At 55.1% G+C, this 14,398-nt stretch overlaps 4 protein-coding genes across 4 annotated transcripts; 2 read left to right on the top strand and 2 right to left on the bottom strand.

Moving 5' to 3' along the window:
- Position 1: 1 nt before the first annotated feature.
- EI97DRAFT_228258 (uncharacterized protein) lies at positions 2-6,154 on the bottom strand. Its single transcript, XM_033793929.1, has 5 exons — positions 5,702-6,154; positions 4,897-5,644; positions 743-4,850; positions 543-692; positions 2-494 (listed from the first exon to the last, which is right to left on the bottom strand). The coding sequence occupies exons 1-5, from the start codon at positions 6,004-6,006 to the stop codon at positions 298-300; spliced, it is 5,508 nt and encodes a 1,835-aa protein (XP_033656675.1). The 5' UTR covers positions 6,007-6,154; the 3' UTR covers positions 2-297.
- A 1,679-nt stretch (positions 6,155-7,833) lies between these two features.
- EI97DRAFT_228161 (nicotinamide mononucleotide adenylyltransferase 1) lies at positions 7,834-9,216 on the top strand. Its single transcript, XM_033793927.1, has 3 exons — positions 7,834-8,622; positions 8,673-8,753; positions 8,810-9,216. The coding sequence occupies exons 1-3, from the start codon at positions 8,067-8,069 to the stop codon at positions 9,058-9,060; spliced, it is 888 nt and encodes a 295-aa protein (XP_033656674.1). The 5' UTR covers positions 7,834-8,066; the 3' UTR covers positions 9,061-9,216.
- A 643-nt stretch (positions 9,217-9,859) lies between these two features.
- On the top strand, positions 9,860-12,486 carry EI97DRAFT_372634 (glycoside hydrolase; the record flags this gene model as incomplete). The annotated part of the gene is made up of 2 exons (XM_033795361.1): positions 9,860-10,832; positions 10,880-12,486. 2 exons carry the CDS (start codon positions 9,860-9,862, stop codon positions 12,484-12,486), a joined length of 2,580 nt encoding a protein of 859 aa, XP_033656673.1.
- Positions 12,487-12,918: 432 nt separating this feature from the next.
- On the bottom strand, positions 12,919-13,881 carry EI97DRAFT_414273 (uncharacterized protein; the record flags this gene model as incomplete). Its single annotated transcript, XM_033796823.1, has 2 exons — positions 12,919-13,430; positions 13,575-13,881. The coding sequence occupies 2 exons, from the start codon at positions 13,879-13,881 to the stop codon at positions 13,159-13,161; spliced, it is 579 nt and encodes a 192-aa protein (XP_033656672.1). The 3' UTR covers positions 12,919-13,158.
- Between the last annotated feature and the right edge of the window lie 517 nt (positions 13,882-14,398).

Raw genomic sequence — 14,398 nt, 5'->3', positions numbered from 1 at the left:
TACACAGGAGATATACTGGCACGACGGAATTGTCTACTCTACATCCCTTGGAGCGGGTTTCCAGCCGTATTAACTACAAAAGCACTATCGATAACGCCTATTCCGATCCACCTCGGTATGCAGTTCTCCCATTCTGTAACTGTGATTTAAAAGAAAATGACCGACGTACCAAACGAACTACCATGCTTTAGAAATACATCGGCAAAACGGAGTCGTGGAGAGCCCCAGCTCGACAGCCGTATGCCAAATCCATTATCCCCAGCAAAACATTGGTGTCTCTGAACCTATCACATCGTCTTAAGAAAGATGGAACGCGCCCTGGCCCTCCTTAATGGCCACGGCTAACTTCTGCCGAAGCACGTCAATGGTGCTGTAGTCCGGCATCTTGAGATAGTTGGCGCAAGTCATGACGCTGGGAAGGTAATCATCCGATGTCAATGGCGCTTCACTGGGCTTGCACACAACGGTAAACATGGGATGTAGCTTCTTGAATCCTGAGGAAGCGTTAGCGATGATGCAATGCAAGGAGTCAGACGGCGTACCTCCAATGGGCAGCTTTGGACTGCCAGTAGTGAATTGTAGGAAGTCGCGTCGCTCGGCGGGGGAATATTCGCTCATGACCTGGAGCAAGTTACGAACAGTCTTGCTGTCGAGGTTATAGCCATGATCGGCCTTGATGGCATCCATGAGTGCTGTAGGCGTTAGTAAGGGTAGAAACGCAGGTTTGGGGCATGATACATACTTTCAACGGACCAATCCTCCTCTACTCGCCCAAATAACATGACAAGCTCATCCGGCGTAAAGGCCTTCAAGGACGAGTAGTCGAACACCTGGGAGAAGCCCGCGCGGAAGGCATCTACCTGGCGCTGCACTCCGCAGCCAAGTGTGTAGTCAATAACTTTCTCCACGTAAAGATCGACGTTGTCGATGGTTACGGATTGCTGCTCCCCGTTTTCGATCAGTTCGATGGGATACCCTGGAACGGTAAAGTCAAGGCCTAGATCTTCAACGCTCACGCCATCAATCTTGATATTTGACTTGGCTTCCATCTTCTCTGCTTCACTTAAAGTGCTGTCCGCTTCGATCTGTTGCCTGGCTTGCGCAAAGCGTTTGAGAAGCTTGAGCGACCGTGCAAGGTCCCGATCGACGGACTTGACTGCTCCCAGGGAGGGAGCCACGGGTGCCGTACCGTCCCCAATGCGGAAGAAGGTTGGGTTGAAGGAGACATCAATGATCCTGTTGTCTAGCATTGAACGTGCAACGAACTTGCCAAGCATCTTAAACAGCTGCAGGTGACGTTTGCCCTCTTCTGTCTCTGCATAAGCGGCACTCATTGGTGCAGGGAAAAGCCCCCGAGTTCCGAACGCATATTCGTCATTCTCGTCCGTCTCGTTCTCCCGCCAAAGCTTGAGCTTTCTCTTGGAAAACTCTTTCGATGCCGAAGAGTAGAACTCCAATGTCGGTCCCAAACCGGTGCCCACTTCGTCAAAGTACTCGATTTCAAGACTGGCCGGAGACGAGCCAAAGGATTCCATGACTTTCAAAGCGGATTCCAGTATACGCGTTCGGGATACACGTATCTTTTGACGTTGAAGGCGACCGAGGAATGCAGTCCGATCGTCGCGATGGCGCCCATTATCTTGAGTCGTCTGCGAGTTCTGCCACCTCTTCATCGCTCGGGAATAACCGAAAGCCGTTGATTGAAGGAACAGATGTCGCGTTTCGAAGGGAAAGAGGAATGGGAAGTAACGGGCGAGATCTCCACTCCAAGAAGGCAGGCAGTTGCTTGCAACGATCAACGGCTCCTCCAACTGCCGGTTCAGCTTTGCGGTCAGCTTTGGGTTGACGAATTGAGACAAGGGCTCTGCATGGAATACTAGATGTTCCCCCTTGTCAATGACTACATCGTCAAGGTTGCAGTTGAGGCCATGGAGAATGCTCAACAATCGAAGGATACCGGAAGCCACAGGGTTCTGGTCCAAGGACGTCGGCAGCCCGGATTTTCCGGGCGTGGAAGATTCCGGCGCTGCGAATAGGCTGGACTCGGTAGGGGCCGGCCCAGAAACCTTTCGAACATTGATCGTGTGAATGGCATTCCACACGGTCCGGTGGGATCCATCACCAGGTTGAGCATCACTGAAGTGTACTGCGCGGTAAATCGTCGTGTCATGGGGTATGGGGCGACCGTTGATACTGAATTCGAGGTGGAAATCTGAAGGCGTGGATTGAGCGGCTGCAACTTGCGAAAGCAAACCAGACACACCACCGAGGGCCTGTCGCAAGCCTGCGGCCCCAGCAAGGGAGGGTGGAGGCTGGCCGCGCAATGCGCTATGAGCGCGCTCCGCTGGGGAGGATCGAACCGGTGTTTGGCCCTGCACTGGCGTGGCAATCCGCGTACCGTCCTCTTTACGTGCTGTGACTTTGCCTGTCGAGGCAACCTCCACATTCACTGCCGATGGGTCCGGTGCGTCCTCCTCTATCGCATCATCCAAGTCGTCCACCAGCGCATTGAGGGCTGCCTGGTCGTCCAAGGAGTCTTCATCAGAAAGCCGTTCTTCGTCTGCACACTCAAGTGGTTCCTGGTTGCTCGGTTCCTGGGCAGGAGCTGGGGGCGGCGGAGGTGGTGGAGGAGGCCCCTGCGTCTGCTGACGTCGAGATGAACGACGGGGCTTTTGCTGAGCTCCCGAGCTTGAGCCAGCTTGGCCGTCAGTAGCAGAGCCAGAGGGTTTTGATTTGGATGGCTTCTTCGTCGAAGACCGACTTCTCGACTCTGCGGGCGTCTGAGGCGTCTGCGGTGGGGGTAGCGCACGTCCACCGGCAAGCGCAGCGGCATATGCTGCAAGGGTATCTCTGTTGCTGGAACGCGGCCGTTCAGCAAGGCTAAAGCGTGGCCGAAGATAGTCATCCAACGCCTTGAATGTAGCAATGGCATGGATGGAGACAAGGATGTTGCGGTAAGCTTTAGGAACTCCCGAGTCTTCGTCGCCCACCAACTTCAGCCGTACCTGTTTGGTCAGCACCGAAGCAGCACTCGCCCGGCCATCATAAGAACTCTGATGGACTGTCACGACTTCGAAATGCTCGGCCCTACTGAGTAGATCTTGCAATTTGCTCACCAAGACGCTAAATGGCGTCTCCGGGGAAGAGTGGCCGCTGGGGTTCACTGTGTTCGCCGTGGAGGAGCCCATGAAGGTTTCGAGAAACACGGATCGGACGTCAACGCCGTGGCGCGGCTCGAAGATCTCCAGCAGGACATCGACGATACCCGACGTCATCAGCTCATAAGTTGTGATTCCATCCAATGCATCTCCATCAAAGTGGGCGGCCAGGCGAGTGAAGAGCTCTTTGCAGTTTGCCGCTCCCTTCTCCAAAACGCACCTCCGGAGCTCGTTGGCTAATGACTTCAATTCTTCCATGATTCTCGAGGCTTTCTCCTTCACTTCTTTTACGCTCTCATTCTCATGAAGTTCGATAAACTTCCGTGCTCGAAGGGTAATAATGTCTTCAATGTTCGGCATCGGTTGAGAAGAATATCCGCCAGAGGATGAATCCGATTCGGTGTCATCATCCTCCTCACCGTGATGATCGCTATGCTCGTGCTCCTCCTCGTCGTGGTCAGCCTCGTGCTCTTCCTCCTCATGTTCCGAAAGAACCTCTACTACGGAATCCTCGCCGCCGGCATGTTCTACACCGTCTTCGGTTTCATTGTCGCCCGTGTCGGAATCACCACCTCCGCGTTGCACGTGCACTGGAAGGGATGCAGAGTTTTTGAGCGGTCGCTCGGCGAGGGCAGATATCTGAGAGATAACACCTTCACGATAGAATTGATACCGATAAATTGATCCGAGCCGTGCTAAGAGGATTTCCGCGGCTTGCAGCGCATAAGTGACGAGGCTGGGATGATCCTGTTGGGAGAAGATGGCTGCCAGGTAGGAGGCGTACGGCACGGTGCGGAGAGCTTCCTCGAGGATATCCACGTCAAGGTTGGAGAGCATCTTCAGCTGTGCTGTCAAAACCTTCTGTCGAACGCCCAAATTGACCGTGCTTGAATACGCGTCGGTCAAAGTGGGGAAGAGGACTACTGCGAACCGCTTCACCTCTGGCTTGCAACCCTCCAAAAGTTTGATGCGAGTCTCGTTTGCAGACCTGCCGGCACGGGATAAGGGAGGATGCCTAGTACCCGGATATCCAGCGTCGAAGAGGCCTTCCAAATAGTGTAAACCGTCCTTCGGAACATCTGGCAGCAGCTCGCATATAACGTTGAGTGTCTCATAGACCTGATCCTTTGGCCGGTGAATCAAGGCTTGCATGACCATGATGCTGTCGATTTTGGTGGGGGTATTGTCCGAGGCGGGAGGCGGCGAGACGCCGGTCAGTATCTGGAACAGCGTCTCGACGATATTCATCTTGAAGAGTTCCGCTGATCGGCTTGGGCTGGCCCGGGCAGTGTAAGCAAGGACCTGAAGGAACATGGTGTGGATATTTTCGCCGACGAGATTGGTCGTGCCAGGCAATAGCAGCCTCAGAATGGCTTCAAGAAGGTCCGGACTGACCAGCTCCTCAAGCTTCCCGTCATAGTGCCTAAAGCTCTGGACTATTCGGGAAATGCAGATACAGCCTTGTTCCACGACCTTTGGGTCCGAATTGCTCAGAATGTTTTTGAGAATGGGCATGACATCTCGCACGGTGTCGAAAGAGTCTTCTGGTATGTTACGGCAGCAATTAGCGGCCGTGGTGACAGCGGTACGCTGCGTACTGGTGTGGAAGAACTCCAAGTACGACAGAGAGGCACTAAGACCACCCTCTCGCACAATCGAAGCCGGGAACTCAACCGAAATCTTCTCCAAAGTCTAGAATGGCGTTAGTGGGAGTCGCATGGTGATGCTGTACACTTACGCTTAGGCACTGCTCTGCCACATCGATGAATTGCATCTGCAGCAGAGTGGAGCACAACACGGGGACAGCTCCCCCGTATACGACGTTGGCAGTGGCAGCGGGTATGGCTTCCATCAAATTCGCCAGGCACCTACAAGCTAGGAGCATCAGGTTAGGATTTTCTTCCCCGAATTCGCTCGGCTCCATTAGGGCCACCAGCTCTTTCACGAACTGATCCGACGGGAAGTTTCCAGTTAAAGCGTCTTCGGGGACCAGGAGCAACGTTTCGGAGAGTTCTTGCAGAGCAATGAATTGGAGAGAGGGATCCTTGCTCCTCAGCTGCTCCAGGTACTTTCGGAACCTAGCCTGTTGACCGGAGTATATACCAGTGAAGGCACGCAACGCCGGGATATTTGCTAGGCCCCTGAAAGGGTCCGAAGTGTGGTCAAAGTCATCCTCGTCATCCTCATCCCATGCGCCATGTGCACCTTCATCGTGGCTGTCTTCATCCATTTCATGCCCTTCGTTTCTTGCACCAGGTGTTTCCTCCATATCCACATCTTTCGCTGGGCTGGTAGGGGTTTTCCTGGAGGCGCGGCCGGAAGAGGTTGGCGTAGCAGATGCTGCAAATGGGTCAGAATGGAGATATGCAGGACTGGTTTCGGTGAAAGTACCCTGACCCGCGTTCTTGCGGCCGCTCTTACCACGGGCGGAAGCTGAAGCTTGCGGGGTCTCGGTTGGAATAGGCTCGGAAGGCTCCCCTGAAGGACTAGCAAAAGTCAGTTCTCTGCCTGGCTTGTAGCCAAATGAATCACTTGAGACGTACCCCGGCTCCATGCTCGTATCTAACTTTGCCTTGCCTTTCTTTGACCGCGAAGCAGGAAGAGGGGCGTCTGTGTCAAGGCGGGATCGCTTGCTACGTCCGCCACGGGCACGTTGTGCAGGGATGGTATCCTGAGCTTGTTCGGGAGTAGGCTCGCGGGCAGCGGCCTTGCGTTTACGTGAAGGAGGTCGAGGATCGGCAGGCGGAGGTGGAGGAGGTGGAGGAGGGGCGGGATCGTTGAGGTGGGATCCGTTAGCCGCACCCGCAGTGCGTCTCGCAGCGGAACGAGTGAGTCTGGAAGAAGACATGTGTGAGTTGTGTGGTCGACACAGGCCGACTGGCAACAAAGGTGTGGTGCGGGCGGGGTGAGCTGAAAGGAGCGGCGATGAGACAGGATGGTGCGGGTTGGCTTGGGTGATGTGGTTGTTGGAGGAAGGCGCGGTGACGACAGGTGGTGCGGAAGTGGAAGTCGTGGGGGATTGTGGTTGTGGTGGAGGCTGGGTTGGGAGGTAGAAGAGAAGGCGGGGTTTACCTGGAAGGAGGCGATGAAGAAGAGGGAGACGTGCCGCGACGGAAACCAGATGGAGGCCGACGTTCCCTTTCCATTAAGAGCGCCGTAGCCACGCCATAGGCCGTGCGAGTGAGAGCAGTGAGGGACGGAGCGGGCGCGGGCGCGGGAGCAGGTGGACTGTCGGTGACGGAGGGAGGATCGGAGGTTGCGCGGTAGTGAAAGGGGGTCGTGGGTGGTGATGTAGCAGCAGTGAAAGGAGGGTGTGGTGGTAGGTGGGTGTTGGCAGACTTGTTGAGTCGAGGCAGAGAAGCTGGGAGTTGGAGATGATAGCGATGGCGTTTGGGACCCGCTTATTTTTAGCGGAGACGTTCAGATGCTTGGGAGTGCGGTGGGCACTGTGCGACTCGCATGTCATGTGCTGGCAGGTGGAGCGGAGTCTCTCAGGTGGGGGATAGCACGCCGTAGTTATTAAGAGCGAGGGACTTGTCCGTGGAGAAGCCGACGTCTGCTTCTTGAAGCTTTGCGGTTTTCCAGAGTCGCAAAGCGCGTTGCAGGAGCATCTGAGCGACGATAGATGGCAGGGTCCGCCTCGCCTTGCCAAGCACAAGCACAAGCATATGTCCGAATGGGGAAAGGGAAGCCCCAAAAGGCCATTGATGAATGCCCTGTCTGCAGTATCTACTGTGTACACAGTAGAATCGGATTGATGGTTCATGGGTCGTCCAACAGACCGTGGAAATGTACAACATCTACTACGAGGTCTGCATGACGGGAAATCGCTACAAAGTTAGACTATCCCGGCCAACTCTGACGGACGCTGGAAGTTCAGATGTCATGGTTAGTCTCCCTCTCCCAGGGCCAGCCACAGCCTTGAAGCGCGGGGGGAACGGGAGTTCAAACTGTGGCGCTCCAACCTAAGTTCCAACATAAGGTTGTTTTGAAAGCGGAAGTACGTCACGTGTTGTCTCTTTCTGCCCTGCAAGCTGAAGCCCATGGACTTCCAGGTCCGCCGCATACCACTCTGATTCAAACAAAATGTTACAGGTGATTATAAGCTAGACCTCCAATTTGCGAATTTTTATGCTGGTGCAGCAGCTCGATTCTGAGAAAACAGCTCACGTGACCATTTCATCCGAAGTCGGAACGTTCGGGTTTCTCAGATCACAGACTGCTCTCCAGCGCATCCTCGGATGGGATGGGAAACGAAACATTTTGCCCGCAAACAAGAATCGCGCAAGCCAGATCCTTTATTACTAATTACCGGTCCTCTCTTTTGGGGAGGCATTTCTGTGACTCCCACGGCCGCGGCTTTGGCACAGAGGTGCTTCCATGGTGAACGACGGCATTGCTTCCCGGTGCCACTTCTCCCATCCCCTAGACTGACGTGCTAATAAACCAGTAATCCGCAAACTTCCCGTCCGCATAGATATAGCTTATGGTGCTCCCTGCCTCCAAACTTTTGCTCATCATCGTCTCCCCCTCGCCACCCTTTGGAAAAAGTCCAAACAGGTAGCCGAACGGTCTGGCCTCTCTGCTGCACCGCCAGACCCCGCCACATCTCACCTCCAGCACCTCATTCACCACTCTCGGGAATTCGGGTTGCCTGAATACCCCCGCGTCATTGTGCCATCCCCCTGCTACACCTTAGTCACTCCTTTAGACAAGTCAAATCTGTCTCTGCCTGGCCCTCCTCTGATCGCTCGCTCTTCATCTATAAGTACGACGGGTAAGCCTGACCTAATCTTTCGTGCCCCGCTGGTGCCGCCTTCGCTGATCATCCATCGCAGTGGCCACTACCTATACTTGTACATACCTTCCTTCACCCACATCTCACCACATCCCATCGCTCTCCGCAACATGACTGCCGCCGCCATATCCACCCCTCCCAACGGCCCTGCGGGCCAACCGGCTCTCACCACCGGGCTCAACACCGCCGAAACCATGACCCTCGACAACTACACCTTTCCCGACGACCGCATGAAGAAAGTGCTCTCCAACCCGAACAAGACACCGCTCGTCCTCGTCTCTTGCGGCTCCTTCTCCCCGCCTACAAACCTCCACCTGCGCATGTTCGAGGAAGCAGCCGATTACTGCGAGTTCGAGACCGACTTCGAAGTGGTTGGAGGTTTCTTCAGTCCCGTGGGCGACGCATACAAGAAGGCCGGTTTGGCTTCCGCTCATCACAGGATAAACATGACTCGCATCGCGGTGCAGGACAGCTCGCAATGGATAGCCGTAGACCCGTGGGAGCCGCTGCACAAGGAATACCTTCCCACCGTGAAGGTGCTGGACCATTTTGACTATGAACTCAATGAGGTCAGGAAGGGAATAGCCACGGCAGATGGCGGAAGACGACCCATTCATGTGGCGCTTCTTGCCGGCGCCGACCTGATACAAACGATGAGCACTCCAGGTGAGCCCGTCCGGAATCTATGGGATGGACCCCACTCTAACAAACGTCAGGTGTTTGGGCACATGAGGATCTGGAGCGAATCCTGGGCCATTACGGCGCTTTCATCCTCGAGCGTACGGGAACTGATATAGGTATGACTGAAAATTGACGTCTATGGCATGATTTGCATCTCGGCTGACCAGTCTAGATGACGCACTCGCCAGCCTTCAACAGTGGAGAGACAATATTCGGGTCATCCCACAGTTGATCCAGAATGATGTCTCTTCGACCAAGATCCGCTTGTTCCGGAAGCGCGGCAAGAGCATCCGTTACTATATCCCCGATAAGGTCGTCGACTACATCTATGAACACAATCTCTATCTCGAGGACGACAAGAAGCAGGCCGATCATGGCAAGGGAAAGGAGAAGGCATCTGATGACGACGCATCCTCGTCATAGGCAGACATCGGGAGTCGACGGTGTTTCCATTCAAACTTTCAAAATCAGGGTCCAGCGTCCTGGCTCCACAGTCAGGAGGTTGCCGCTTCGGCCTCGCTCGCTATCGCACTGCCGGCTGCTGGCCTCTCCTGGACTTCTCGCGGTCGTTTTTCAGTGCTTTTCACTGGGCTCCTCCCGCTATAGCACGTGATGTCCACGCAGACATCCGCACGCAGCATAGTTAGACGTGACGGGCAAGATGCCTTCATTGGCACGGGACAACTAGAACGGACTAAGCGGCTTGTATGCCGCATGATACATATGATACCACCTTTAGCGATGAGGAAATGATGATCCTTCGCCTTGCGCGATGCCGATATGGAGGCTTGGTCTTTGCCAGTTCTCATTCCTAGTCCAGCTAACGGTAGATTTCAGTAAGGGTGAAACCTTACCCTCCAGCGACCTGCTCACATAGTCTAATCATAGCATGACTGCAGGTGAGCAATCGGAACATCTTTCCCACGTGCACAGGATCTGCCCTGGACATCAGAAACAGGAAGGGAAAAGCGGGCCTTGGCGCCAAGACCCCGCCCTCGCTCCGCCACGTCAGGGAAAAAGTCAATACTCCGTCGTCCCAGCAACGGCCCAAATCAATCAGAAATCCAGTTTGCACCTCAGCATACATCGTTTGCAAGGGGTACAGTATTCTTAGACCTGTGCGGTTTTTACATTCCTCGTCTTCCCGCTCGTTTCGAAGCCTTCTTTCGCTTGTTCCACGTTTCATTCGGAGCTATACATTCCAGCTTTGTCCATAGCGTGAATGCCGCAATACGAGTCGGACCGCGACTACAGCGGCCGCGACACCAGGGATAGACACCGAGCCAGCGACTCCGAAAAGAATCGCGAGCGCAGACGAGAGCGGCGTCGCGAGAGCGAGAGGAGGCATTCCCGAGGGGCAGGAGGCGACACCGCCGACGAGCACCACTACGACTCGGACCGATATCACACTAGACGCCGGAGAGGACACCGCGCCACCGATTCCCAGGGCGATTTATTACTTCCGCCTCCGGCTGCGGCGCGGCGACACGAGAACAGCGAGTCGGAATGGGATACGCCGGCGTCGCCATCGCCGCGCAGGACGCGGGAGGAGAGGAGAGGAAGTAGGAGTACGCCGGCGAGGGGAGAGAGTACGCGTGCTAGCGGGAGTCGGTCGCGGGGGACCAGGGAGAGTAGTACTGCAGCGCCGTTGAGTCTGGATGCGTTGGCGAGGCTGGACAAGGTGAACGCTAGGAGGAGTGGGTGGGGCGCGTACGATTATGATGGGGAGTACTTGAAGGAGGTCAGGAGAAAGGAGGAGAAACTGGAGAAGGAAAGAAGGAAGATGGAGAAGGAGGAAAGGAATAGGGCGAAGAGGAGGACTTATGAGAGCGATGGCGCGGGCGTTGAGAGGCGAGAAAGGAAGAAGGAGGAGGACAGGAGGAAGGGGTATACCGATGATGAGGGCAAGAGGATGGGTTATACGGAGAGTGAGATTGAGGAGAAGAAGAGGAGGTATAAGGAGAAGTACACGCCATCGGAGAGGGCGGAGAGGAGAGCCAGGAGACAAGAAGAGAAGAGACATAGGACGGAACAGAAGAAGCGGAGGGTGATTAGCGGACCCTTGGCTGAAGAAGGCGGTATCGATGATGACGACGAGTATCGGTACATGATGGAGAAGCGAGGAGGGGGTGGGAGTGAGCCTAGTGATCTCACCGAGGATGAGGGAGCGCGGAGGAAAAAGCTGAAGCGAATATGTATGCCGAGCAGCGCGATTGGTGGATACTCGTGCTAACATTCACAGTGATTGGAGTGCTTTGCTTCCTTATCGTGCTTGCCATCATCATTCCCGTCGCGGTTATGATGTCCAAGAAACATAGTGAAGACATCCCCAAGAGCGAGGCTGCTTCCAGTTCAAAGAAACCTAGCAATAGCAATCTCGCGGGTATAGACGCGTCCAGCATCCCGGCCGACAAGAAAGGCTCCATTCTGGATCCGTTCAGCTGGTACGACACGGAAGATTTCAACGTCACCTATACCGACGAGGCGGTGGGAGGATTGCCCATCATGGGGCTCAACTCCACATGGGACGACGATGTCCAAGCCAATAAAAGAGTGCCGAAACTGAGCGATACCTTCGAATACGGCAAGATGCCCATCCGCGGAGTCAATCTGGGCGGCTGGCTCAATCTCGAACCTTTCATCACACCTTCCTTCTTCGAAAAGTACAGCAGAAAAGACGGCATAATAGACGAATACACACTCTGCTCCAAGCTCGGGCCGGACCGCTGCAAAGAGACGCTGGAACAACACTACTCGGCCTTCGTCAGGCGGCAAACCTTTACCGAAATCCGCGACGCAGGCTTCGACCACGTCCGCATCCCGTTTGGCTACTGGATGGTTACCACGTACGAAGGCGACCCGTACGTGGCCCAGGTCTCCTGGCGCTACCTCCTCCGTGCCATCGAATGGGCCCGCCAACACGGCCTCCGCATCAACCTCGACCTCCACGGGGCGCCCGGCAGCCAAAACGGATGGAACCATTCCGGCCGCCAGGGCACCATCGGCTGGCTGAACGGCACAGACGGCGACCTGAACGCGGACCGCACTCTGCAAATCCACCACCAGCTCAGCCAATTCTTCTCCCAGCCGCGCTACAAGAACATCATCACTATGTACGGCCTCGTCAACGAGCCGCGCATGGTCGACATCGACACGTCGCGCGTCCTCTCGTGGACGGAAACAGCCATCCGGCAGATCCGCAAGGACGGCATCGACGCCGTGCTCGTCTTCGGCGACGGCTTCTTCGGCCTCGACAACTGGCGGGGCAAACTGCAGTTCGACGACCGTTTACTGCTCGACGTGCACCAGTACGTCGTCTTCAACGTCGACCAGCTCAGCCTCAAGCACACGGACAAATTGAATTTCGCCTGCAGAGGGTGGACGCAGCAGAGTCGGCGCAGCATGGACAAGACGACGGGCTTCGGCCCCACCATGTGCGGCGAGTGGAGCCAGGCAGATACGGATTGCACGACCTTCATCAACAACGTCGGCATGGGCACGCGCTGGGAGGGCACGTACAACACGGGTAATGCATCCACGTCGATACTCAAACCGCAGTGTCCGCTGGGGGACGCGAGCTGCTCGTGCGCGAAAGCCAACGAGTCCGCGGATAAGTACAGCGAGGCGTACAAGAAGTGGCTGTATCAGTTTGCGGTGGCGCAGATGATGAGCTTCGAGGAGGGGTGGGGGTGGTTCTACTGGACGTGGGAGACGGAGCGGGCGGTGCAGTGGAGTTGGCGGAAGGGGATGCAGGCGGGGATCTTGCCGGCAAAGGTGTGGGAGAGGGGGTTTGATTGCCCGAAGAAGTTGGAGGATTTTGAGGGGTTGGGGTTGGAGGAGTATTATTAGGGTGTTGGGGGGTTGATAGGGGGTAGTGGTTTTGGTAGGGAATGTAGGAGAGGGAGAGGGAGAAGGAGGGGGAGATGTATATCCGCGTGTTGGAGGGCTTTTGGTATTTCCATTTTCTAGCATCAGCGATGAACATTCTTCCGAATTGCATATTGCTCCAACTCATGACTACTCGTTCATTTGATATGTTCAAGCCGCTGCCCGAACCTACTTGCCGAAGCGCAGGCTTCTACAATACAAATCTGGGCCTGCCCTGGCCCTGGTCTAGTCCGGTCTAGTCTAGTTCCGGCACTGGCCTGGTTGGCACCACTAGCAACCCCTGTCCGTCGCGTCTCTCCCAAAAAATCTACGCGACCGAATTGTGGAATCATCATCCAAAAGTACGTCAGTGTTGCTCCTCTTTCCTATAAGCACGGGGGATACGACTGCATCATGCGCGCAACACCATCACGATACGTTTAAATCAGCAACGTTGCGGTGCTTGGCTCCGAAACTGACAAGATTCATTCAACTATCATCGGCCTGAACATGACTACCACCATACTTCTGCCCACTCCTCACAAGATCAAAGCAAGTCGAAGACGAGAGTCGTTAGTAAATTGAAAACCCCACACATCCCTCCTCGGCTTCAGCAAGACGTCAGATCTTGCCTCACACGGCCTCAGCACTCCTTCAGCTGAACACAGGCTCTCCCCAGCTGTTGTCGGCGTATTGAGTGATATCAGCGGTGAGCTGGCCCGGTTTGGCCTGGGCGAAATCAACCTTTCCCACTGGACCATGGCCAGTCACATCGACACAGGTGCCCTGCTGATAGTCTCCCGTCGCAATGTAGAAGACGACTTGGGGCTGGACGGTGTAGTCGGACAAGGAGCTTGGGACCCAGGTAGCGACGGGAACGATGTTGCCGGTCCCGTCGTCCTTGCCGTGTCCGACGAAGATGTTGGCTAAAAAATGTCAGCTTGCTTTGATGATAGAGCTTGAAGGGGACTGACGATAAGCTGCGGCATCGAAGGAGTTCAAGTTGATGCCGTATGCGTCTGTCACTGGGGGGCTCAGTGTTTGAGTCGTGGCGCCGATCGTGATGCCACCGTTGGCCGCCTCTGCTGCGGCGATGGTGCCGCCGGTGGACCCTTGCGTGAGCTGCACCTCCGCATAGTCGCTCGAACTGACTGTGACGCCTTCGGCTAAAGGCGAGGGAGCGGTGCCGCAGACTGCGAACATCTTTTCTTGGACAGTCAGGGTCGCTGTGCCGTTGGGAGTGTCGACGTCAGTTTTGGTGACCCATACGTTGGAATACAGCTTTGATCCAAAGACCTGCTCGGGAGGGGCATTGAAGAACATGTAGTTTTGGATTGAAGCGCTTTTGTTGTGAACGACAACCTTGAATGTGGCCATTTTGGAGACGGGTAGTTTCGGGTGAAGTCTGTATAACGGTACGGAGGTAAGAAGGAAGGATGAGCTTGAAGTGATCGAGTAGCGAAGAGGGTATCAGAGAAGCTTGCAACGAAAATCTTGGGAGATGGAGAGCTGCTCGACTTTGTACCTCTGTGTTCGACTGCTGAGTTGCTTGATAGACCTATGGCTGAACCCAAAATTTCGATCACGACTCTCCCTGCTAAGCTGTGAAGCTTTTCAGCTGGAAATTGCACGTCATGTTCAGCTCACCACGTTCACGAGTCTTGCAAGCAAGTCCGCTTCAGGTCGTCTAAATCTTGAAATCATTGGTCTGATATGCTTCCAGGAGGATCATCGTCTGTTGATGGCTGACTGAAACCCTTCGTTATTCTGTCTTGACGAAGAGATCGTCTAGTCGGAGCCGAACACGACGGCATAAATGCATCATGTGCAGCAATCACAGAGGGGCTAGCTGCGAAAGAGTGCAGTAGCACAACCACAAGCACCGCGTACCATG

The sequence above is a fragment of the Westerdykella ornata genome, assembly GCF_010094085.1.
Source record: "Westerdykella ornata strain CBS 379.55 unplaced genomic scaffold EI97scaffold_4, whole genome shotgun sequence".
Taxonomy (NCBI): Eukaryota; Fungi; Ascomycota; class Dothideomycetes; order Pleosporales; family Sporormiaceae; genus Westerdykella; species Westerdykella ornata.
The sequence above is the reverse complement of the archived record's forward strand: the minus strand, read 5'-3'. Positions and strand labels throughout refer to the sequence as shown.